The sequence below is a fragment of the Trematomus bernacchii genome, unplaced genomic scaffold (assembly GCF_902827165.1).
Source record: "Trematomus bernacchii unplaced genomic scaffold, fTreBer1.1, whole genome shotgun sequence".
NCBI lineage: Eukaryota > Metazoa > Chordata > Actinopteri > Perciformes > Nototheniidae > Trematomus > Trematomus bernacchii.
Window position 1 is genome coordinate 1,448,937 of NW_022987709.1, and position 27,049 is coordinate 1,475,985.

Here is a 27,049-nt window from a genome sequence, read left to right on the forward strand (position 1 = left end):
GAGGACTGTAACATGCAGTCTTTTTAATGACTTGGTTCAAATGATGCATAAAGTATGCATGGTTTACTTCACAGTATTGACAGTGATTGGTGTTGTCAGGGCTGACAGTGACACGATGCTGAGGGCAGCGCTGTGCAGGGACACATGCGGGGCTGGGGGGGGGGGAAGTTAACTGGGGACACATGGAACAGCCTGAAAAAGGCACGGCAGCGGAACACGTTTTTTGGGGGTAAGTAGTGCATAGCTGTCACTTGGAGCTGTCGCTTAACTGATTAGTGGCAAAATTAATGTAGTCCTTTCATCCAAACCTTTTAAAGACGGCTCAAGGGATACCAAACGAACTAAAACTAATTTGATGAATAAAACGTAATGCGCTGTGAAGAGCTTAGAGAGCTCGGCCTTTATTGGAGGCTTTATCTCTGCACATTACGCTGAATTATACATAAAACGCTTGTGAAAGCCACCCGGGAGTCCCAACAGTGAAGAGACAGATTCAAATGAGAAAGAGTCAAACATTTCCTCTCTCTGTCTTCATCTCCTCCTCCTCTCTGTCTCTCCCTCAGGAAGTGTCTCCTTTTGTGCGTCAAGGTCATTCTGTCTAATTTTTTACAGAAAGTGATATGCAGGAATTTCATGGTTATATTAAAACGCATCCCCCTCGCCGCTGTAATAGTGCATATCACTTCAAAAGGCAGTGTGAAAGAAAAGTAGGAGAAGTCAGGCTGTGAACTTTATTCAGCTGCTATCTGTCATAATCTGTCAGGGTTTCCTGTTTTATTTAGAAAATCGTTCTTTTTCACTTCCTGTCTTTGTGTTTTCCCGCCTTTGTGATTGTCGGATTCTTTCCACCTGCTGCTTTCTGTTTCGCCTTGTTCTATTTCGTATATGGCTTCGCCCTCTAAGGCTATCGCTATTGGGTAATCCCCCTGCGCACCCGCGCAGCACTGAAACACTTGTAGTCCACGCCCGCCCGCAAGGTGGGCCCCACCCTCGGGCTCCCTTCCGGTATAAATAGGAAGGAGGCCCGACAATCTGCTCCCTCTTTTTCTTCAGCACCCCGTTACTGAAGCACAAGAGACACTTAGCGATATAACAGAGAACATGAGCAACAATTGCGTGAGAGACTGTCCCTCATGTGGATCCGGTTATATTATGAGCTACGATCAGCACACTGTATGCGAATCCTGCCTGGGGTCAGAGCACGCGTACGCGGCTCTCAGCCAGCAGGTCGCATGCACGCACTGTGCCCGTCTCCCCTCGGACGACAGGAAGCGTAGAGCGGACGCTCTCGCTGCTGCGGCCGAGGAGGACGATTGGCCCGTCCAGGTTTTCGAGCCCGTGGACGGCAGCCTCGTGTCCCTGGAGCCGAGTGCCGGGCAGGAGTCGGACGACTCCTACCCCGTCTCCCTCCACGGTTCACCGTATGGTTCTCCCCTCCCTCCTCTCCCCCGGACGGGGGAGACAGAGTCGGAGCAGGGTCCCGACTTGGCGGCCGAGCACGCGGTCCCCTTCTCCGTCACCACGGCGCTGCCGGCGATAGGTGGCATCTTGGGGGACCTGCCAGGGATCATTTGCAAGGCGGCCGCCTGCAGAGGTCTCCCCGTTCCCCTAGCTCAGGAGAGGTGTGTGTTTTTTCGCGGGTGCAGACGGTCAGGAGTGATCCGATCTGGCCACGCTTCCCCGCCATCAGGAGGTACCAGGAGGGGGCGGCGGCGAACCCAAGGACCCTGAAGGCTCCGGTGGCCACATTTGTTCCCCTCACCAAGGTGGAGGGATTTACAGATGCTGGATTCCCAGCCACCCCTTCCCTGGAGCCGGGCCTGACGGCGTTTTTTGGGGTGAGGCAGGCCAACATGATCGCCGGACGGCGCCCTACGTTGGCCTCCCCCAGGGACCAGAATGTCGCCCGCCAGGCCGACTGGGTGCACCAGTGTGCCTTTCAGGCGTTGGCGGCGGCGAACAACATCGCGCTGCTCTCTAACTCGGTGGTGACGCTGGTGGAGCGGTCCACCACCTTGGCCGCTGATGAAGCGGAGGAGATCGCCAAGGCGGCCAGCACGGCGCTCACACTGTGCGCGTCTGTCGCTGTCTCCCAGGCAAGGATCGCCGCGTGGGTGACGCAGATCCAGCGCCACCTCTGGCTGCAGCAGGCGTCTGTTACAGAGAAGGCCAGGAAGGTGTTACTGGACGCTCCAATCAGCCCGGACGGGCTGTTCGGACCCCAGTTCCACGCCATGGTGGAGTCCATGAAGGCGGCTGCAGAACAGGCGGACGACATCCGCCAGCACGTCAGCTGGCTCTAGCAGGCAGATTTAGTAACTGTTTTAATGTGACTGTTGAAACTCAGGTCAGAGTCCATGACTACACCTAGATTTCTGGCTTTATCTGTTGTTTTGAACATTGCAGACTGAAGCTCAGCGCTAACTTTTATACGTTCTGCCTTGGCTCCAAAAACCATTACCTCAGTTTTATCTTTGTTTAATTGGAGAAAGTTCTGACACATCCAGTCATTGATTTGTTCAATGCACTTACTCAGTGTTTGAATTGGAGCATAGTCTCCTGGTGAAATTGTTACGTAAATTTGTGTGTCATCCGCATAGCTATGGTAACTTATTTTGTTGTTCTTCATTATCTGAGCCAGTGGTAGCATGTAGACGTTAAAGAGAAGAGGCCCCAAGATGGAGCCTTGAGGTACCCCACATGTCATATTTGTCAACTCAGATGTGTATTTACCTATAGAAACAAAGTTGTTTCTGTCCTTTAAGTAGGATTCAAACCAATTTAGAACTGTTTCCGAAAGTCCCACCCAGTTTTCCAGTCGGTCTAGTAATATGTTGTGGTCAACAGTGTCAAACGCAGCACTGAGATCTAATAATACTAACACTGAAGTTCTGCCACTGTCTGTGTTTAAGTGGATGTCATTGAAGACCTTTACAAGAGCAGTCTCAGTGCTGTGGTTTGGACGAAAGCCTGACTGGAACACATCCAAACAGTTATTTAAATGCAAGAAGTTACTCAACTGTTGAAAAACAACTTTTTCAATGATTTTACCTAGAAATGGCAGGTTTGATATGGGCCTGTAATTGTTAATTACACCCGCACTGCCTGGGGTCTGCCTGTCAGGAAGTTCAGGATCCAATCACAGAGGGCGCTGTTGAGCCCAAGGTCTCTGAGCTTGATGACCAGCTTGGAGGGCACAATGGTGTTGAAAGCTGAACTGTAGTCAATGAACAGCATTCTCACATATGTGTTCCTCTGGTCCAGGTGTGAGAGGGCAGTGTGGATGGTGAGGGCTATGGCGTCGTCTGGGAGGTGATGAAGGTTTTGACTAACCGCTCAAAGCACTTCATGATGATGGAGGCGAGTGCTACTGGGCGGTAGTCGTTGAGGCTGGTGGTTTTAGTCTTTTTGGGGACATGAACGATGGTGGAGTGTTTGAAGCATGTGGGGACTACAGACTGCAGCAGGGACCTGTTGAAGATGTCTGTGAACACCTCTGCCAGCTGAACTGCACACACCCTGAGAACACGGCCAGGGATGCCATCAGGTCCAGGAGCCTTGTGTGGGTTAACCCTTTTAAAGGATTTGCACACATCTGTCCTGTTTAAAACAAAAGGGCAGGGCTCCTGATCCTTCTGTGCCTCCACAGCCTGGCTGCTCTCGAATCGTGCAAAAAACCGATTCAGCTCATCTGGGAGAGATGCGCATGCAGACAGTCGCGCATCACCCCCGACAGCTCCTTTGTAATCTGTCATTGTTCTTAGTCCCGCCCACATGTTCCGGTTGTGTTACAGCTTTTGAAGTCAGACTCCACTTTGTCTCTTTGCACTGCTAATTGCTCTCCGGAGTTCATACCTAGATTTATTGTACTCATCTGAATCTCCACCTCTGTGCGCGATAGTGCACGCTTTCAGCTTGGTATGCACCTCGCTGTTTATGCAGGGCTTTTGATTCGGGAATGTTCGTACAGTAACCTTCGGTACCACGTCATCGATGCATTTCCCAATGTAGCAAATGACCGTGTCCTCTGCAGTTGGTGCGGTCGGCTCGCATGTTTCGGACCGGGTTAAAAGCACACTGCAAAAAGTAAATAAACAAAAAAATGTAAAAAAAATGTAAAAAGCAAAGTTGGAGAGGAGCCAAAGACAATGCAGCCATCTTCACCGGGGCACCATTGTGATTACCATTGTGTGTATTGAGTCCTGTCTTCCATTGAGCTTGTTGTGTGATCGTCGTCGATGTCACCTGTTCCTGTCTGTGAGTCTGCTCCTGTTCCTTGTGTCTCCTGGTTAGTGTTTGTTATTTTTTCTTTGTGTTTTTTTTTTTTTTACCTTACCCGCTCTGGTCCCTGTTTTGTACCAGCTTTTGAATAAAGCTCGCTTTTTGTTTACACTTTGATACCCGCCTTACCTGTCTCTGTACTGCATTTGGGTCCTATTTACCCCAACCTTGACATGCCTGGTATATAACAAATTGTAATGAGGTGATAAGCAGCTATATACTTTAGCAACTAAATAACAACTACAACTCCTGTAGGGACCCTTAAGGCGAGACACGGCAGGCAAAAACATCGGTTTTCCTGCACTGGTCAATTTTGAGATTTTGTGCTATTTTGATTCCATAACATGTTTTCTTTCAGGCTTTTGGAAGGAAAACGTACAAAATACACATTTAAGTGTTTATTTTACTATAGTTTGTCTATTTGCGTCTGTAGATTTCTCCTAAATTCACCAAAAGTTAGCATTCTAACGTAACATAAAGTACCGCGACCGCTGTTTGCACCATGTCATCAGAAGTATCGTTGGAAAGCTCCGTCTCTCCTGCACAATCTCATCGGATCCAAATATGGTCATTTCCTTTGTATCAGCAACCAATCGTGAAAGTGCAAAGGGGTCTTAAACCAAGAAACAAAATCTCATTGGCTGGTGTCAATTTCTGACAACGTGATTCGTTCAGATGCGTCACGTGGTGTGCTAAAGCACTTCCTGGTTAGCTTTCCGCTAGAAATTTAAATCTGAAAATGGCAAAATAACGGCGAAAAAAACGTTCACAGAGAAGACAACAACAATTGTCACTTGCACAAAGCAAGGTTATACAAAAAACAAATGACCCCGAACATGAAATACCTTCACGGAGTGCGTCGATGCGCAAGCTATCATCCAGATAACAGGAGGGTTTAGCTAGCGTCACACTGCAATCGTTAAAGGTCGTTTTCTCAAAATGAGTTTTTTCTCCTACTCTGAGTTCGAAATGTCCACTTCAGTAGCAGTTACATACACCAAACCTTCCAGTTATATTCCTATCAATATTATGAAGGCTTTTACAGAAGGGTTTGGTCATATATAATTCATAGCCTGAATTATATAACGTTTTATACCTAAAAACATGGTGAAAATTGATATTTTCTGATTTATGGAGTGATACAAAGAGATATCCAAAATCCCTTGTGTAAAAGCCTTAGATACTAATATGACTACAAAATGAAACAATAATTTTGATCCTGGCTTTATCCAAAGTTCAGATTTCGGTTCCTGAAATGTGTTAAAATATGCGCATATTTCATGAGATAATGAGTCATTTGCATATTTAAACATGCTATTTCAGAAAACTTGTAATACAAAAAACAATTGCCTTATTGTAAGTAATTAACTGGAGAAATTACTAGCTGATATCTTTAAGTTAAAAAAAATACCCTATTCACCTGGGGTGTCTCGCCTTAAGTGGAGACTGAACATAAACACATATTGAATTGGACTATAGTAATCTAGTAGGATTTGTTTTATAGAATAACTTGTATTTTTATTTTTTTACCGCTGTACATCAATAAACACTTAAACTGTCCTTATATTTGCTCACAACTACATTGTGTTATAAAGCCTATTAAATGTATATAAGTTATGAATAAATCCCCATGAAGAGTTGCACTATCCAAATGCTGTGGCGACAGACTCAGAAAGGAAGAAAACTAAGGCAAAATAAGGCTCTCTCTGTTTCTCTTCTGTCTGTTGATTTCTTAAATAGAAAGTTTGATTTAGAACCAAGAGAAGCGAGCAGGCTGAGAAGGAGTTTCTGTGTGTGGAGTCAGTGCACGTTCAGTACCATGGACAGCACGCCACACACTTCACACAACGACTGCACACAATGAACCGCATCAATTGTAATTTATTCTCAAACAACAGCTAAGGCGCCGGCCACACGAGGACGTATACGGTAGTTTCCGTTACAGTTTTGTGTCATATAGACCGTTCGGCCACACTAGGACGACAGAATATGGCAGTAAACGACTACGGTAACGATAAAGGGTCCGAGGTGGATAGAACGGCATACGCAACGCTCTGGGGGGTCCAACGGCTCCGTTATTACGCCCTATACGATCATTTTCTGATAATGATGACGCAATAGCCCCGCCTCTCCCCACCTCTGCTGCTCACCCCCGCGTCAAAGTAAACTGCACACTGAATTCAGATTATTTATCTTTCTCTCGATATGGACATAAACGCGAGTGAAGTCTAATCTGACAGGACGGAGACACGCAGCTCTGCTCACCTGCAGCTCCTCCCGCTGTGATGCAGCGGTGAACGGAGCAAAACACACACTTCAAGTCAGATCATCACCCTTAGCTTACCTCTAGCTTACCTCTCAAACTACCTAAACTAGTTATAAATATGTTTATTTTTACTGTCACTCATTACTGGATCAGCTGCTGCATGAGACAGACACTGACGCTGTCAGAAGAGAGGGAGGAAAAAGAGAGGCTCCGTGTATTTTATTATTATATTATTATATAGAGTCGTTATTCATTTGTTTTAAAGCTCAATAAATAACAAAGAAGACATTTGACCGGCACTTTCATAATTTTTTAAAGATTTAAACTTTAACACACGTTGACCGGCGAAAACCTCTTCCCGGTTCCCTCGGCCCCCACCAAGGAGAATAAACAGAAGGGCAACCATGGCAACCATGACAACCATGCTTCTTCGCTGCTTTTGTGGAGGAAGTTACAGCGCGACGTACAGGCTCGGCATATGTACTGCAGCTTTTCCAGCGGTTGGAGCTAAACGGAGCTGTCTCGTGTGAACAGACACTTTCCGGTGTCTATTGCGTGTGGACGGAATTGCGTTTGCGTATGCGTTTTACCGTATGCGTCCTCGTGGGGCCAGGGCCTAAGTCATAGTCACTTGTGTCATAGCCAATTTTTTTAAACAGGGGGATCAATAAGCACAAAAAGAGTTGACTATCAATCGGGGACATCATTAGTATGGTGTTTAGGGAATGGAATGTAAATGGAAGATTGGAATAAAATCCACGTTTAATCCCGGCAACATTTAGACGCTGCTTTTGATGATGTTAAAAATATATTTGTTTTATAAGGGAAGGACCCTAATTACACGTCAAGTTTAATTAAGTTGGACATTCTAAGAGTTGTTTTTGCTTTTAGTCAGGAGTATGATGAAAATCTTGATGTGGCTGTCACATCTTTGCACAGAGTAGGAGCTGGAGCCAGCAGCTGATTATATCATGATCCTGATGTATGTATTTTTCTTTTGTTAGAATACTCTCCTTGGCCGTGTTTCAATTCAGGGGTTTCATCCTTCGAAGGGTGCATTCGTAGACCGCATACGTCACTTCCACCGAAAGAAGGCTGTCCCAATTTAAAAAAAAGACGAGACTCCTCCGAATGCGGCCCGCGAATGCAGCCTACTTTTCCCCAATTTGAAGGATACATCTGATGTACACTGCGTGGCCTACCATATCCCAGGGTGCAATGCGCGCAGGGAAGAGTGAGTTTTTTTCAAATGAAATGGCTTCCGGTCTCCCCAGCAGAGTGGATTTAAAAGCAGCAGCAAGCGGAGGAATCACTAATGAATGTGAGTATTGGGTTTTAACTTACTTTAAATTAACTAACGTCACACACGTCAAACCCAAGGGGCATTAAAACGTACATTTTTGTTAAATAATACGGATAAATATGTGACGCTAACTAGCTAGCTGGACGTACTGCACTATTGTTTACACTAATTTGTAATTCAATTCAGAAGTTTACTAAAGTCATACAGAGATCTTGGCTCTGTTATAGATAAGTTATAATTTATATTACATAAATAGACCAAAGTGAAAACATTTAGACCGGTATAGCCTACCGGTGGGATTTATAAAAGGCTACCCTGACGTGTAGCTGCTGTTAGCTTTATTTATTTCTCTGACATGTTGCAATGTTTTACTGTTTATTAAACTTTGGGACAACATTACAACCTTTGTGTTCAGCTCATGCTGCTTTGAGGTAGGGCTAAAAGAAAAGCCTATTTTAAATATTTCCACCAGATTTGATCATCTTTTATAAGGTTAAAGTTTATTTAATGTATCCTAATCCCATAATAATAAGACAATCACAAATAGACAGCAGCCTTTTGCTTGATGTTAGTTTGTGCCGTGCTGTCAAAGGGATGCACGTGTGACTGTCATTTCATCTCTTTAGTTTTTAAAAAACCAGAACAGTACATCATTTTAAATGATCCTTTAGGGATTGTTTGTCTGAAATGCTTAGAGTTAACATTTTGCAATAATACTTCTGCAACCCTGTGTTTAATATGATTAATTCACTTTTTTCTTTTTCTCTTGTTTTTCTCTGTAATTAGGACAATTCTGGAGAAATGGATCTGCTGGAGAAGAACCCCTAATCTGAAAAGTGCACAGCAGATCATCAGGACAGAGCTGCCATCCACCTGGACCCCCCGTGGTGCTGGAGAAAGCAAAACGGCGATCAAGAACATCCTCCACCCAGACCTCTGCTTACTGCCGTCCCTACAGACTTGTGTCTTAGTTTCAGAATTAGATTTTGTATGTGTCCTTTCTTTCAATAGATATGTAACGATTATAGCTTGAGTCTGTCTGATTCCCCAAACAACTGCTTCTATATACTTGCTGCACATATAATACAAATAAACAACTCCATAAACACACTTTTGCTGATATTTGTTTTACTGCTGATGATGTTAAATAACATGATTGATTTCCTCCGTCTCAATGATGAAAGTTATAATAATAGAAGACATGAAGCTGCAGAGAGAGGATGGATATATTCTTACCTCTACTTTGTGATAAGATGAAAATACAATATTAAATAGTAATTGTTTTCATTTGATTTCATTTACTGAGGTTTTAACCATTATTTCCAACATGTGTACATAAGCAGTGGAATAATAGGATATCTCTAGGTCATTAAACTGTCTTCAGTTTAATTTTATTAATACAAAAAATAGGTCATAGAAAATGTTTAATTGTGTATTTCAGCAGAGCGGGGGGTCACGGTGCTGCTGGACCTGGAGGTGCTGACCTGGGGTCAGTGGGACATCATCTGGGCAGGTTTAGGGGAAGAAGGAGAATATAAACTGTTATGATCACAGCTATTAAGATTAGAACACTAATATTGTTAAGAATCAATCTATACAACATGCTTTTGTTAATTTAAAAAACATATTGTTTTATTAGTACAGAAAAATTAAGACTTATTTTAAATATGAATATATCAGCTATATATAATGTACTTGTGAACTTACTAATGTAACATTACTGGGGGCTAAAGGAACAGCTTCATCTTATTTACCTGGCCATGGTCCTCTTTAATTCATCGCTGACGGTGATCTTCAAAAAATGTAAAAGTAACGTTTCTGGATCCTTTTCAGCTGAGTTAGCTTGTAAGCTATTTTGCTAGCAGGCTGCTGGAGCAGCGCAACCGAACAGCGCGTATCACGTGACGTAAATACGAAGCCCTCCGTAGGCTAGACCATCTCATTTCGTAGGCCGCTCGGTCCAGCCTACCCAGTCTACGTGGGCTGGGTCCTCCGTGGACCGCGTAGGCTGCGTACTCCAAAGGGTACAGCCCCTGAATTGAGACACGGCCCTTGTGTCCTGTCTGATTCCACTTCCTGTCTTTGTGTCTTCCCCCCTTTTGTGATGGTCTCCCCCGCTCTGATTCTTGTGTTAAATGGAACGAGCCCATTGTCTGAAATGTTGAACTTCATGGTGTTCGCGTGCATGTAAAATCTGTGAGCCTCTATATCTCTGTTTGCGTTTTTCACATTGAGGTGTGTGGTTGTATCTACATATGAAGTTAAAGAAGGCCACAGTATGACTTTTCAAATACAAAGAAAGGATATTAAAGATGTCTTCAGGTGATATATCAAAAAGCTCTGACAGTGATAAAATAATCTACAGTACCTTTGCTAATTAAAAGCAAATACATATGACTACAAACTTTAGAATCTCCTTTTCTCTACATCAATATATGCATCTACTGTATATTAAGCTGCTTTTTCCTGACACTTTTCTATGACTTGTGTGAGAACACAAGATATCTTCAGCAGCAGTCACCTGACCGCTCGCTGTCAGTGTGCAGCCTCACTAGAAACGGTTCTGAGCAGCAGCAGCCATCACATTTCTTCATCAGTTTGAAGCATTAATCATTGTTGCTAGAAAGTTGGTGCTCTGTATGGGCTGCATGGAAGATAGAATCTTCACAGTCATAAAAGTGGAGCCATTTTTGGCTTCATCTAGGCATTAAATATAATTAATATTGCACAATTGTTCCGAAGCATTTTTCACTACAGCAGTCTTGATGGACGTTTTGCTAACGTCCGTTGGTTGTAGATCTTTAATCCCTTCAGTTTTTTTAGCAGTCATTTCTTACAATATTTGGTGTGAAAAACATAACATGCATCTATAATCCTTTGTTGTTGTATTTTCTCTTATCTTTGATAATACTGTGCAACACTGTGCAACCAGCACTTTAGTGGATATTTGACCCCAGTGTTCCCTGGCCCATAGCTTCAGATCAAAGAAAAGACCTCCCTCTATGGAGGACGTGATTTTCCGTCAGGACCCTCGTCTAAGCTCCATCAGTCTCCACAACCTGCATGATGCCAACAGAGCTGTTAAGGGAGCGTCAGTATTTTTAGTGCTAATGCTTTGGTTCTCATTGTGTTTTCTCCAGGTGCGCCCATGATGAAAAAGCATCTGTGGGGAAGGATGTGTTTTAAGAGCCTTCTTTCCAAACTGTCTAGACAAGCTAATTACCCAGCACATCATCTGTTTCTTTATTCCTGTCTGAGAGAGATGGTGCTGAGGCTTAAAGAAGCCGCACTAGAGGCTGAATTCAGTTAGGAAATACTGTATATATCTTTACAAAGGTTGGAAATAATCTCATGGTTTTAATATAGCATCAATAGGGTTTAAATCTGTAGTTGAGACAGTCGTGGTATGAGTTCCTTAAGACATGGTTTACAAACAGTCATCCTCCTCACAGTCACTCCAAACACTCACACACAAACCAGAGCAGTTCACACACTCAGACAGCAGAGAGCAGTCAGTACTCAGCAGACTTTATTTCAGTCAGAGCTACATCTGTTGGGGTGTGAAGCAGGAGAGTTAAATGCTGAATGCAAAGGAATCTTTTTCTACCTTTAGCATGTATAATGATTGTCACACACACAACCAATTCTCTTGAAATGAGCACTTTCACTCTTTTCTTAGTTCCTTAACCACATCAAACTCCTAAACAGTATTTGGGTGAGCTCCCAGGTCAGTGGGATGGAAGCTCTGCTGGGTATTCACATTCATTAAACAGTTGCAAAGGTTTCTAAGAGAAGTTTGTCTTACTGTGAGTTTCACTTTACGGGTTACACAGCATCTCACATCTCAACCCCTGCTCAGTAATCTGCTGAAGGAGACACACCCCATACTCTTCTTATATATGGTTTGGACAAACTTTGGATCCTAGATATCCCATAATGCAACTCAATAATATCTTTCAGAGACATCACACATCTTTTTATAAAAGCTGAGTATAGTACTTCTTGATAAAGTAAACTGAACTTTATCTGTAAAGTCAGCACAATGTCCCTTTATTATAAAGTATATTTACTTTGTTTAAAAACATAATAGTTTTAAAACCCTATTAACGGTCTTCAACGATAGTGTGTCATTTTGAACATTTGTCATACAAGGCAATTTTATTAAGTTGCCAATTTGTGTGAGCTTTAGGACTTCTGGTAAATGTCCTTAAGTGATGTGATTTGAGTAAGTGTCTGTTGGTGCTGATGACCACATGTAATAATATAGAAATAATCTGGCGCTGTGAAGTTAGACCCCTGTGCCAGTTCCTTATCTCTGATGATTATTAATTCATAGATTTTCAAAATAGTGGCTGATTCTTTTTCTGTTGTGCAGTGCAGTGAGTGGACGTGATGGTTTAGCTCTACTTGTATCTTTGCTACATGAATATGAGGCCAGTTATAAATATGACTGGATTTGCTTTTCAGTATGACATAGAGGTCGGTGTGGATGTCAGGCAATTATTAAATGTATCTATATGTCCCTATTCTGTTGGATCCAGTGGATCACAAAGGCACAATCAGTAGAGCCACTAAACAAAATAATGTCCATATCCAGTCAGGGGATATAGGAGACTTCTCCTGAAACTGGTACAAAGCACCAAGGTAAAATGATCATTAAGTGTGGTGTTGATATTTTGTACATATCAGAGACTTCTCTCTTATAAATACACATATACTCTTTAGTCTGCGCTACGGTTAACCTGGCCCAGCAATAGATCTCTCTCTGAACAGTGGCTGTATTCCCCACAGATGATACAGGCTCAGAGATATAACAGCTTGATGTCACATGAGTGACAAACAGAAAATAGAGGGCTGATTAGGATCTTCACAGCATACATCAACACCTGCCAGTGATCTGAGGTCTTACTGGGCTGAGGGCATTTTCAATACAACATAAGATATTTACTTTAATATCTCAAACACATTATATATTTAATGCCATTCTTTCATTTTTATTGCATCGTAACCATTGAGGTCCAATACTGTATTTCCCCTTTTGGGGATAACTGATGTTGAAGCAAGATTAATGCTACACTAAGGTATGTTTTTGTTCATACCAGGAAGTAGTTATTCCTCTTCTTTTGTGCACCCAATTACTGTAAGTACTAAAAGGTAGGGACATTTTTACGTTCTCCGGCTTGCACAATACTAGCGTAGGGTGTAGTATACTGTATGTCTCAAACTCAAATAACTCTGGCACTAAGCACTAACTAAGCATTTCCAGCCCATACATAGTTTTCTTAGTACTTAATTGTGATTTTTGTCCTCTGGAAAACTTACAGAGCTCTGGGAGATAAGGATATGGATGCACACTGCTGTTGCTCTGACATTGTTTGCCCGTTAGGCGTGAGGTAAAGCGCTGCAGCTAACAGCAGGACAGTATTTACAGTTTGCATAAGTCTTCTTTGTTTTCCTCCTTCAATGTTCTCTTCCATCCAACTGCCATGATATCCGCACTGAAAACACCCAGTGAGTTTCATCTATAGCAGGTGGTGTTGTTAAACCGTATGCCTCCTCATGGGTTGTACCTGCTCACCAAAGGTTCACAGTGCAATAACAGGCTCATTGCAAATAAATCATTTTTATATCTCTTATTCAAAATTCTAACTATAACTTAATATGTTTATATAAATATTAGAATTTTATTTTATCTTTTAATTGCACATTCTTACTTTAACTTCATGTGTTTTTTACATTTTAAAAACATGTAATTGTAAAAGCACCTAACTAGCGGTCTTACTTTGAGAGGTCTGGTGCAGAGACCTCAGTCTGAGCAGCGTACCTGCAACACAGCTGCACTTTGCTTTCTCTTTTGTAGCTCTGTTTACAATTACATGATGGCTTTCCTTCATGATGCCTGGGATAAAAGCTCTAAGCGAGAACAAATTCAAATCCACATAAGTGTCACTTATGAATGACAGCCTTTAAGTTGCAGCTATTGTGGATGTGGCCGGAGGCAAAGGAAGCATTTATATTCAGTGTTTGGTGAATAATTCTCTGTGGGAAACTGAAGAATAGCTTGTTTGTAGAAAGCAGTGAGCAGTGTCATTGAAGTGGTGACAACATGAACTGTGGAATCTGAATCATGTTTGACTTGTCACTGACAGAAAGACACTTTGTCTTCATGTGTTCCATTGTTTCCATGTGTTCAGGAGAGATGGGGAGGGGGTGCGAGTGTTCTGGGACCGGCTGAGAGAGCCCTCCTTCACCTCCAGGTGGAACCCCTTCGCCGCGGACTTCCCATTTGTCACGTTCACCCACCACCCCGTCAGGACCGTCAGCGACTCTTTCTCTGTTCTCTGCGACGTGAGTCCATCCCCCAGTGATTACAGTTTACTCAATCCTCATAGACACACTTTCTTATTTACCTCTGCCTTTTCCCTTGTGTAAAGCAAAGTGGCACGAGTGTGAGCAGCTTTGATGATTCTGAGCATGAGATCCGTGTTGCTGGCTCAAATGTGGTTAAACACTCCTCTTTAGTGCTCAAATCATTAACACCATGTTTTTATTTTGTTAAAGAACTACAAGGCAAAGGGTTTGGAGCAAAAGGTTGAACTTCTGCCATGGTTCAATCACTCACTCTATTCCACATGCATTCATACTGTAGATACTCTTGAGGCGTGTTGAAATCCAGTCTGTCTATTTAGGCTTCTATTGAGCCTCTCCACATGACTGAATTCCATGACTTGCACTCATGAGTTGTGTTTTTCTTGTTGATAAAAAATAATCAAGAGTTACTTTAAAACAAGTTTAAGATGTAATGCAGATGACACCAAGGAGAAGAGTAAAAGAGACGTAAACAGGAAGTCAAGAGTTGTCTGATATCTTCCTGATCCTCTCAACTCCCACAGATCCAGAAGTTTCAAGAGCAGCTCAGGGCTGCAGCGCAGAAGGTCCATGCCGTGAAGCCGGTTCCTGGGAAGGCCAACGGCGTCATGGTCCTGAACGAGCTCATCCACATCGAGGCCTACGTGGGCCTCATGTCTTTCCTGGGGAACCAGAACAAACTGGGATACTGCATGGCTCGAGGAAACATTGGCTTCTAACCATTCTGCATTTATACAAGGTAGTTTTGTTGGAGATACGTTTGTTCACAAAGAGTTTATTTAATTGTACAAGGATGATTTTTGATTAGATTTTTGTGTGTCACATTGAAGCATGGATTTTCAGGATGTTCTGTATAAGGTTTGTAAACCCCCCCTGCTGCCCTCAAGGCGCTTTGTGTTTGCTCCTCAGTGATATGCTAATCTAACTCGTTCACAAAGGGACCTCTGTTCTGTCTCTGTTAAATGCTCATTCTCATGCCATTCGGCCCCTCAGAGATTCACATTTTATGCTTTAGTTTGATCATATAAAGTGTGTTTTTACAGTGCATACAGTGCTTCGTGTGTTGACTGTGTCGCTCTGCCTCTTATTTGACATCACCTGTTTCTCTGTTGAGCCTGATAGACAAGAAAATAAAGGCATGCATATTTGGTTCTGTTTCCTTTGTTGTGGAATAAAATATGGAGATTTTGAGAGCAATTTCCATGGACAGAATGCATCATTAACGCCTTAAATCACAGCTGACTGCAGGAGAGAGGAGAACAGATTTAAAGTTGCACTTTAGCACAATGATTGTGGTGAAATTTAATTGGTTAAAGAGAACACCCATGATGAGCTTATTATATACAGCTGTGGAGTGAATGAATGTATAGCCAGCACTTAGCTTCATTTGTTAACATTTTTGTCAGTGCTAACCTCACTGACAAACACAAATCCCAGTTTTTAATGTGACTGATAAACATAAAAGCCACCCTTGTTTGGGCAGTTGAATGCTTTTAATGTGAATTCTTCACAGGTCCAAAGATTTGGTCCTGAACCCGCAAAGAAGTGGAAATGTACTTCCTGGAAAGGAACTACACCCTGAAAGAATCCATTAATGTAATATATACAATTTTAAAACGTACCAGGTTCTGAGTGGCGACCTGGGTCCTAGTGTTTGGTGAAGACATGAAGACCTTTAGTGTGAAGCACAGGCATGAACAGTTTATTTATATATATAATTAAGTTATCTTAAGGTGTTAAGAAAAAAATGTAAGCCCTATTTGTAATCTGCACATTACTCTCCAGAAGTATCCTGGCAGGATAGAGAACAAGCTGACCCCTAAACCTAGAAACAAGTGTTTCTAGGTTTAGGGTTTGATGTTCCTTCTAGGAACTTTCCAGATTGAAAGCACTCGGGCAGCTCCACTTCTTCGTCCTCTCAGACTGGACGCTGCAGTGACTCTCTTTCGCCTCTTGAGGAAATTGTGAAGGAAAGGTTGAGGCTAGCTGGTTAGCATGCTAATTTCAGTAGATATCTTTTCAAAAAACAAAAATGTCTTTGAAATAACGTCAATGCTGTAACCTTTATTTTTGTATCCACAGTTCTGGCCATGGTTACACATTGCCCCTTCAACAGGAGTTCTGTTGGAGACATGGTGCATTATTTCAGGTGCCATTGGAAGTCTCCTATGCCCCTTTTCCACCAAACCGGTTCCGGGCTAGAGCCTGATTAAGCTCTGGTTCTTCCTGTTTCCACCGCAGCGGGGCCGGCTCTAAGCACCGAAAATCGGTTCTTAGCTGGCCCCACTTGGCTGCCCGGCAAGAACCAAGAACCAATACTTCACGCTTACGTCTGAGGCAGGGGGCGACAACAATTCATAGCGAATACGGCAAATAAAAGCAGTAGCGCTGAGCAAAGTGACTAGAACGCGACCACACACTTATAAAAAAAACACATTTTAAAGTCAGGCAACACCAACCAGGCTTAGTGTGATTCTGTTTATTTGTACCTTACTTTGACCATCCGTTCGCTGTCATTGATCATTGTGGAGAGCAGGCAGACGTTTTGTTTAGTATTATAGCAGCTATCGGATGGGATCAATACATGGGCTACACAGGTTGTCATGTCCGATGTAAGAAATTAAAATCAATGTTTATATGGCGTGATTAAATATTACGGTTTTAATTAAAGCTGTTTTATTCTGGAAAAACCGGAAGTTCACACACTCTTAATTTAAAACTTTTATTCTGAAAATTATTCATCTCCGGTTAGCATTAGCATGTGGCTAATCTTACGTTTTTTGAGAAAAAGTTAATTTAAAGGGGACCTATCATGCAAAATGCACTTTTGTACGTCTTTTATACATGAATATGTGTCCCCGGTGTTCCAGGGAACTCACCAAGTGTCAGAAAACACAACCCTCTCTATTTTCCTCCATACCCAAATCTCTAAAAACGGGGCTGCAACGGATCTGATACAGACTGATCCAGATTTGAAGACTTCACTGACGTCACAGAAGTGACGCTACGGCTATTGGGCCAACTCTCCACCTATCAGGGGAATGTGGGGTTGGGCCACGGCCGGCCATTGCTGCTCGAAAGCGCTGGAGACGCTGTAGTACATATGCCAGGCCTGTAAGTGGCGCTGTAGTCTGCCACAAAAGCAGCGAAGAAGACTTCCCGCCCATAGTTACCATGGTTACCCTTCTGTTTATTCTCCGCTGTGGCTTTTTTTCTCCCTCCCCGAGGCAAGCGTTTGCTCCCGCTGCTTTAATTCAATGCAATCCCTCCCCGTCGAGGCAAGCACTGTAATTCTCTCCGGTATAGTCCACCAGCAGATGACAAACACCCACCTCTCCGCCTCTTCCAAAGAACGAAGGGACCGTGCGGCAGAGTTTCAGTTTCAGTTTCTTTCGCCGGACAAGATGTCCGTTAAAGTTTAAATCTTCCGGACAAAATTAGAAAAGTGCCGGTCAAAGGTCTTCTTTGTTATTTATTGAGCTTTAAAACAAATGAATAACGACTCTATAGGCCTATAATAATATAATAAAACCATAGATTGTATATATAAATAAAACACGGAGGACGGAGATCTTTTTTTCTCCCCCTCTTGACTTGATCAGAGCACGGCTCCCCTCTCCTGCAGGGGGGCGTGGTCAGCTGCAGCTCATAAAATCAGCCCCGTAGACAGCAAACAGCACACAGAGCGAAATGAGGCATGGCTAAAATGCATGATCTGTTTGGTATTTTGAAAACAGAAACGTATAAATATGCCTTATATAGGTATGGTCCTACACTATATTATTATAATATAGCATGATAGGTCCACTTTAAGGTCTTATTTTGAATAAGAAAAAAGCTTTGGGGGTATAAATATTAAGCCTGACAAAGTACTACTATATTGCTTTCCTGCAATGTTAACTACTGTATGTTTAAGCACTTATTTTAACTGATATTATACATATGTATTATACTCTTATAAGATGTATGTAGATAGTATAAGAAATGTGCAGAATACGACAGTTTAATGGTGGAGGTATACACACATATTGATCTATGTCTTGTAATGCACTGTTGAGGAACCTGCGACCCAAGTTGTTCATCTCCGACCTTAGGCGCGTTCACACCAAGTACTTTTCCCACAATAGTTCATCAGAACTCTTTTAGTTCTGATGAACTAAAGCAGATCGCGTTCACACCAAAATGAGTTCCTGGGGGTGGATTAGGCAAATGAAGCCGCTGACGTCACTTCTTCTTCTTCTGCTTTGGGTTTACTGGCAGGCCGCAAACAACTTCACGGCGAGTACAGTAGGTGGCGGTATGCACCTTAAAGTTGCAATCCGCCAAAAAACCGAGAGAAGAAGAAGAAGAAAAACCTCCCGCGTATACTGCCGCGCCCACCTGCTGTATATGGCGTCTGTTTACCTTCCGACCTCAGACATGAGCTTCGTCTGAGTTATTTAAGCAAACACAAATACAGATCGTCGACCAGTCAAATGCAATAGCAATGCTGATTCGGAAGCGAAGGCGGTTAAGAAGGATTGACAAAAGGATTGGACGACGACATGCACGCGCTACGCTACGTGTGAAATGAATAAACTGTGCCAGGTGTGTCGTATGCACACTAAATAGGCTGAGCAGCTAACACACCTTTATTATATATCCTCATGAGAACAACTGCATCCGTCTGCCATGAACCCTACAGAAACCTACGTGTTAGTTTTGGCCCATAGTGGCCTCCATTTGTGTCGTGTAAAATGGGGGAAATCAAAAGTTAGCAAATCCCCATGTCATGTTCATAAAAACATTTAGTTTTAGGTCAAATAATTATTACACTGCTCTGAAACTCACTACACTAACTCCTAAGATGTTCCCTTACTATAATTAATTAAAAATATTGAACTCACAACACTGGTAATAACAAACTTAACCATTTCTCTTTCTATAAATAAATAGTGCTTGTGTTGGACGCCATTTTGAAATACAATGAAATTATCTTTTTGAAAGCCACAATAAATAAAGCTTCGCCAGTTTATAACCGATGAAACATGATGGTATCAGAATAATCACTTACATGTGATGTATAGGATGCTACACAGGTCACTGTAAAGATAAAGTGTCAGAGGAGAAATAAGCAAGCTTAGTTACATGAAATGTAATGAAAAATGTAAGATACAGGCTCCGTTTAATCGCCATGTAGGTTCTCTTTTATTGCACACTCAAGACAATATCAATAACAGCATCGCGCTCAGTGGCGGCCGGTCCATAGGGGCGCTAGGGGCGCCGCCCCACCTCTTCCCATATTGAAAAAAATAAAAATAAATAATAATTAAAATTAAAATAAAAAAAAAAAAAAATGTTTAAAAAAATATATATGTTTTTATTTTTATTTTTAATGAACAAGGTAAATATTATATAATTGGTATCAGTAAAATGTATAATCTACAATAAAATCTCGTTTAAAATTGTGTTACGATGTCTAAAGTTACTGATAAGTCACATGTTTCCTGCCTGGCCTTGCCCATGCACCTTCTCTCGTCTGGGCGCTAAGAGAGGAGCCTTCAACCAGTGCAGCAGCAGCCACCAGCAGCTGACTGTTGCTATCTGTAACGTGTAAACTATGCCGCGAAAATATAATTTCAGCCAATCAGCGTCGTCAAAGATGACGGTCACCGGGCGCCAATGTCAGCGCCCAGTGCAGTCTGTGAGTAGTTTGGACAGTGACTCGTATCCGGTTGACGCAGTAGTTGATGAGGATGGCTTCGTGTGCAGGTGGAGTCTCCGGACCTCGGTCCGCGCCTAATTCTGTTCAAGAGCTAATCTCCAATCCTTTCGAAAGGAGAAGTTTGGCAGATAAATTGTTGCTTAAAGACCTTGCACCGGACCAACCCGATTTGAATATATCGCAGCAATCTCGTGAAAAAGACAAAACGTAAACACGAGGCTTCACAAGTAGCTGGTACACAAGAAAGGCTTGGCTAGCTGGATGCAAACAGGTAAATGCTGTCTTTTGTTTCCCATGCTTGGATATCACTTTATATGTAGAGAGGAGGTTTCCCATGGTTGTTAGAAGTTTATTAATAAGTGGGCATTTATCACAGAAGTGATTGTTCTGTCTCCACGTTTGTTGCATTGTCTGTGATGTATTTTCCAACGGTTATAGCTCCTGTTCTGTCCCAGCAACACTACACGGTTTGCAGCTCCACCACATTTTTGGTTTATCTTCGGTGTCGCTTCAAATCTGCTTCCCATCGGACTAAAACCTCCACGTAATCTGAAGACAGATACTTGAAGTTATTTAAACCTTTTGCAAACTTTATGTTCTTTCTTGCTCTAGCCTTGCCAGTTACATTGTACATAACACATATATTATCATTATGCTAACTGGTTGTTCGTGTTAGACGATGTAGCTTTTTCATTTCTGAGTTATTGCTGTTTGTAAATAATCCTCAGAGAAACAAAGAAAAAACACAATTTATGACATTTTGTGCTGTGGTTATTTTTTTTAAATTGCATTTATTCACAGTTCAGTTTGAAATGCTGTAGTGACTTGTATTGAACCACTTAAATATTTATAATTAATGCTACTGAAAAGATGCTATTAATTTTATATCTCACATGCAGTTCACTGTAAAGCTACTTGGTGAAGGTGTTGGTTCATAAAACATGAACAGTTTTAAGAAAGAAAAAAACAGACCAGTTCTGAGAACACAAATTCCTGGTAAAGTAGTAGATGTTCAGGTTGATAAATAATATTTTCCACACTGAAGATTATGGAGGTATTGATCAGTCTTCTCATATTTTTAAGCCTCGATTTCTCCTTTCCCCCCCCCTCTAACATCACCAGAAGTCATCATTTAAGGGGTCATTTCTCGAAAAAAAATTTCGGGGGGAAACCCCCCGGACCCCCCGGACCCCCCGGGTTTAATCAGGGTTGGGAGGGTTACTTTGTAAATGTAATCGGTTACTGAATACTGAATACATGGCTCTGAAAGTAATCCGAATACAGTTACAGTTACGTGTCTTAAAAAAGTAACGTATTCAGATTACTTTTAGAATACTTTTGGAATACTTTATTTTTCCATAACAGATGGGTATGTTTTGGTGAACAGGAGACACTTATTTTACTGTTTTCATGGCTTATCAAGAACTCAAACACAACATCTTGGTGTCATTCTGGACAGCTCCCTCTCATCTGCACCCCACATAAAAAACATCACCCGGACTGCATTATGTGTACTCTCTTAAACCTTTCCTTAGAATATGTTATGAATTGTCAGGTGTCCTTGGGTGCTTTGAAAGGCGCCCCTAAATAGAATGAATTATCATTATTATTTATTATCTGAAACGATGTAATAACTTTTAAAACTGTTTCCAGTCACTTGCCCCATGCATTCAGCAGCAGCAGGCCATTCACTTTGATTTGATCCCGTTATGAAATGTCATCATTTCGACAATAAAGAAATGCTACATAAACGTTATCTTGCACATTTTATCGAACCATCTCCGTTTCTAACTTTCAATATATTTTAAAAGAGATCTCTCTCTCTGATCTGCGTGCGGGGGCGGGGCCTCACAGACACGCTGCATCTCTCTCTCGCTCACAGACACGCTGCATCTCTCTCTCGCTCACAGACACGCTGCATCTCTCTCTCGCTCACAGACGCGTTGCATCTCTCTCGCTCACAGACACGTTGCATCTCTCTCTCGCTCACAGACACGCTGCATCTCTCTCTCGCTCACAGACACGCTGCATCTCTCTCTCGCTCACAGACACGCTGCATCTCTCTCGCTCACAGACACGCTGCATCTCTCTCGCTCACAGACACGTTGCATCTCTCTCGCTCACAGACACGCTGCATCTCTCTCGCTCACAGACACGCTGCATCTCTCTCTCGCTCACAGACACGTTGCATCTCTCTCGCTTCACAGACACGCTGCATCTCTCTCGCTCACAGACACGCTGCATCTCTCTCTCGCTCACAGACACGCTGCATCTCTCTCTCGCTCACAGACACGCTGCATCTCTCTCTCGCTCACAGACACGCTGCATCTCTCTCTCGCTCACAGACACGCTGCATCTCTCTCGCTCAGACACGCTGCATCTCTCTCGCTCAGACACGCTGCATCTCTCTCTCGCTCACAGACACGCTGCATCTCTCTCTCGCTCACAGACACGCTGCATCTCTCTCTCGCTCACAGACACGCTGCAGCGCTGTGCAGTGTGCACACAGTTCTGCTGGTAATGACTATTACATTTTATGAGGAAACTTTTCCACCAATAATTCCCATAAGTATTCCAAAATGTATTCACTTCAGGTTTACGAAAGTAACTGTAATCAGATTACTCGTTTTTCAAATGTAACGCCAGCTGAATACAGTTACTTGATTTTTGTATTCTGCTTGAGCGCCACGGTCAATGAACAAATGAGACACACTGGTTCTGTGCTCCCAGTGGGCAGGATGAACATGAATGAGTCCACTCAGGGTTAAAAGCTCTGTCCTCACTGTCCACTTTCCTCTTCTTGGAGAGCGCCATGTGTCATTATTTGTCTCTCCCTGTCTGCCGCTAACACGCCTGTTCACTCTCCTCTCCGCTTCTCTCCCTGTATCGCTAATTATTCTCTTTACTCACTTTCCTCTCCGCTTCTCTCTGCCGCTCTCTCGTCTCTTCTTCTGTGTTTCTCTCCCTGTATCGCTCACTCGTCTCTTTCGCCCCCTGTTGGCAGCGGTTAAAATAGATTCGCCCCGTCAAAATTGAAATCCCCTATTAATGTATTGATTATAGGTCCGGGTCCGTATAGGTCGGCGTCCGGATCCGGACCGCGGTCCGCCTGTTGCCGACCCCTGGCCTAGTAGGTTGTCAACAGAGACAACATTGGACATGGTGCAGGCAGGGACAGTGTACAAAATGCAGGTGTAAAGTAGAAGATAAGATAGGATCAAATAATATCAAATAAAAAATAAATATCAAAGTGCCCTTATTTATTGTTTTGTGCTTAATGTATGCTTGAACTTTGTTTTATAGGGATTAGTGGACATCAGTTCGATGCGTAGCCTTCTTTCAAGGCCAGAGTAGTTACAGTGTAAGTGGATTGACATCTAACATAACATGGCTGAGTACAATTATAACAATCAATAAAAAAAAGGAAAATAAATTGAATTTCAATTACATTTTTATTTAAATGTGCAAAATATTAGAACATCAGTCTTTGTGGCATGCAGGTAATCCAACTGTTTAAGCTTTTACCATTAACATGTAGAATGAATGTTGCAAATTACTTGAAATTATAGCAACTACAATGTATTGTTAGAGGTAGCATTATGTCCAGCTAGCATGCTAATTCCTAACGTTATATTATCGTTTCATCCCGGAGGGGAAAGCTAACTAGTTTCCAATCCAGAGAGAAACACCTCGCCTGAAACACACGATTAGTGCCATGAGTTAGTGAAGCAAATTACAGAACATTGCACACTTATTCACAAGTCAAAACGTTTTTCTAGCGGCCGAGAATAGCTAGCGAGCTAGCTAGATGTTATTAGCTAGCTCGGTTCCGGCCTGCTAACAGTGTTACCCAATTCAACCTAGCATTGCTAACTCGATCTACCGAGCAAATAAAAGTACATCTGAGACCAGTATTGTGCAGATTAAAACAATGCATTGCATGTAGTTTATTTTACCTTCCAGGCATGACTGCGCTGTGGACGGTTTTCCAGGTCTGCTAACTTTACTGAACCATGGACATTGCCTTCAGTAGAAGCTTCTGGATCGCGTCCTCCGAGTAAATCGCCAGAAGTGCCGACACATCCTCATCACTCCACCGCTCCGATGATTTATTTAGTGTTGCTATAATAACTGCTTTCACAAAAGTAATCTCTTCGGGTGCGCTGCCCGAAGCGAGCAAATACAATGGCCGCTTAAAAAGCGGGTCAGATGAACTAATTTGAACTAATTTAGTTCCTGGGGCTTTTTGGTGTGAACGCAAATATATCGTAGTTCTGATGAACTATTGTGGGAAAAGTACTCCGGTGTGAACGCGCTACTTGTCAGGTATTGAACATTCAATAAATAAAGAACACAGAATTATTCAATATAAAACACAGAATTTGTGTGATTATACTAAATGATTTACAAATAAACACCACTGCATATTTACAACTGTTACACATGCTGATGTAACGCAAATGTTTCCAACTTGGGATCAATAAAGTATATCTTATCTTAAGATGATCGATGGCTACTGCCATATTTGCAAAATTTGCCTCTGAACCTTGACAAGTGCATGTTTCAGGCTTATCAATTTACAACAGGAGGGGTCACAGACATAAGACCAGCTGTTAAATAAAGCTCTTCTGACCTTAGCTGTCATGTGGGTATATATTAATGCTACCCATTATGGGCACAAGCAATTTTCACCCATTTATTAATTATATGTTTTAAATTTGAGTGTTTCCTATCCCCTAAACCTCCAGGGATGTACACAGTTTAATACTGGCAACTTCTTATTATAGGAAATATGAAAACGTCTTTTAAAACTACAATTCCCAGCAGAGACGTGCCATAGACAGGGTTCATACACTTTTTCACCAATGATTTTCAATGACTTTTCCATGACCTTTACCTAATTTTCCATGACCAAAAACATTACTCTTTCTCAGCGGTACCACTGAAAATGGTTTATTTTAACATGGAACAGGAAAATAAGGTCTGCATATGAAACATGTTGTGCCTATCTAAAACAAATAGTAGGCTTAAAGCAACTCAAATCTCTCACCAGCAAAACACCTAGTCAGTTAAATGTAATTTTACGTTTCATTACTATACGATACAGTATTTATTATCATTATAGTATTACTATTTCGGCGATTAGCTAAAATATAAATTATATTTGATGCAACTTTAGTTACATTTCCATTACTTTTGGGACGGGGTGTACCCGTTCAAATCCAGTTTTGGACAGTCTGTCGTGGTTCCATCCTATTTCAAAGTGCTGTTTGACGCTCGGCGTAACCCTCGGCGCACACTCAAACATCCAATCACAGAGCTTGAGGACTATCACGGGGTTTGTCAAGCGAAGCGGAGAGAATACTTACTTCCGGGTGTAAAATTCTCTAAAGCAACTACTATGAGCTGCTCCGACCCTCGGTCCTGACGGACTCCAACTTGTGTTTTTAATCAAACAAATAAATAAACACAAGGATAATTATGTCTTATTGTTGAGTAAATAACAGTGTGTGATTTAGAAAATAATACAAAATTAGAAGGAAAAAACGATGAAACAATACAGATTTCAGTATTCTGAGCCCCTACTCTCCCCCTAACTGACGGCAACAAAAGTCCTACATTATTCAATTAAAATGAAGAAGTAAAAACAATAAGTGTGGCTTGATATTGAGTAAGAAAAAGGTTGATAAACGCTGTGAGAATGGATCTGCGGAGAGCATTTCGCCGCGATCCCAACTTGTCTATTACCAACGTTCAGGGAGCTCTATGCAAGTCAATGAGACGCCCTGCGGGTTGAAAACTGACTCTCAAGGGGTACCCTGTCCGTAATAGAGTGACGGGGAGGGGCCCTGACCGACCGTCAACATGTGACGGGTTGGGAGTGAGAACGTGTTGCTATTACAGCTGAATGCGGCAATTACATTACATTTCATTTAGCTGACGCTTTTATCCAAAGCGACTTACAATTAGCAATTACAGGGACATTCTCCCTGGAGTAACTAAGGGCGAAGTGCCTTACTCAAGGGCACACTAGTGGTGGTGTTCCAGGCGGGATTTGAACTCACAACCTTCCAATCTTCAGCCCACCTCACTATCCATTAGACCACCACTACCCCAAAATTACCATTTTGTTCAGCAAAACGCCTCACAAAATTAGTAAGATCCAAAGCTTTAGTGCGTTTTGATTCAATGCTGAGTACAGCCAAACTTGACAGTCTCTTCTCTGTCATTGTAGACCGCAAATACCTCATTCCTTCAGTACTTGGGTCCGAATGCTTCTCGTTTTGCGCCGTACCGTTCAAATGAAATCGCCGCCAATCAGTGGCGGATCTAGACAATTTTACATGGGGTGGCAAAGGGGTGGCAAGAGGTTTTGGCAGGGGGGCATGGGAGGATGGATGAATCCACTCCACAAAACACTAAAACACAGACATACATTTAAACTATTTATTGTTATAGTATCCCAAAGATGAACATGCCTAGTAATCAAACAAAACAAGACTGTGCATATTTTGAAACATAAAAGTTTCAGCAAAATTAAAATAATACAAGAATTACAATAATTTCTCAATAAAAAATATACAACGGCAGGCAAAATACAAGTAGATTATATCAAATTTGACACAGTACACACAACAGTGAAATTACTTTTGGACAACTTAAGTCCTTGGATGTAAAGACATCACCTATCTATTTTAAGATAGCTTGAGGCGCCGGTTGTTGTGCTGTGCAGCAAAACGTTTGACAAAAATATCCATGTCTAGTGCTTTTGCACGCTCTTTCTCAATGCTGAGAATCGCTAGATTCCTCAGTCGGTCCTCTGCCATGGTTGTGCGCAGGTGATTTTTTATAAGCTTCAAAGTTGAAAAGCTTCGCTCACACCCTGCAGTACTCACTGGCAAAACAATAGCAATCTTACATAAGCGAAACAGTTCAAAGAAAACCTCTCGAAAAGGTTCCAAGAACTTCACAAACTCAGTCAGACTGGACGGGTTTACTTTGCCATTTGTTCTGTTTCTTTCCAGAAGTCTTTTTGCCTGGTGTATCTCAGTTTTCAAGTCACCAACAAAACAAATTCTTCCTTTAAGAAACCATTGCTTGACGGGTTTAAAGCTTGTATACCCCT

At 42.2% G+C, this 27,049-nt stretch overlaps 1 protein-coding gene across 2 annotated transcripts in view; it reads left to right on the plus strand.

The window, feature by feature from the left end:
* The window catches only part of tprg1 (tumor protein p63 regulated 1), a 39,295-nt gene extending 23,927 nt beyond the window's left edge, over positions 1–15,368 (plus strand). For both annotated transcript variants that reach the window (XM_034140913.1, XM_034140914.1), the window contains 2 exons: positions 14,045–14,198; positions 14,744–15,368. In XM_034140913.1, the coding sequence (XP_033996804.1) occupies positions 14,045–14,198; positions 14,744–14,938 (349 nt within the window). In that variant the 3' untranslated portion in view covers positions 14,939–15,368. The remainder of the gene's footprint in view (positions 1–14,044; positions 14,199–14,743) is intronic.
* The last annotated feature ends 11,681 nt before the right edge of the window (positions 15,369–27,049 follow it).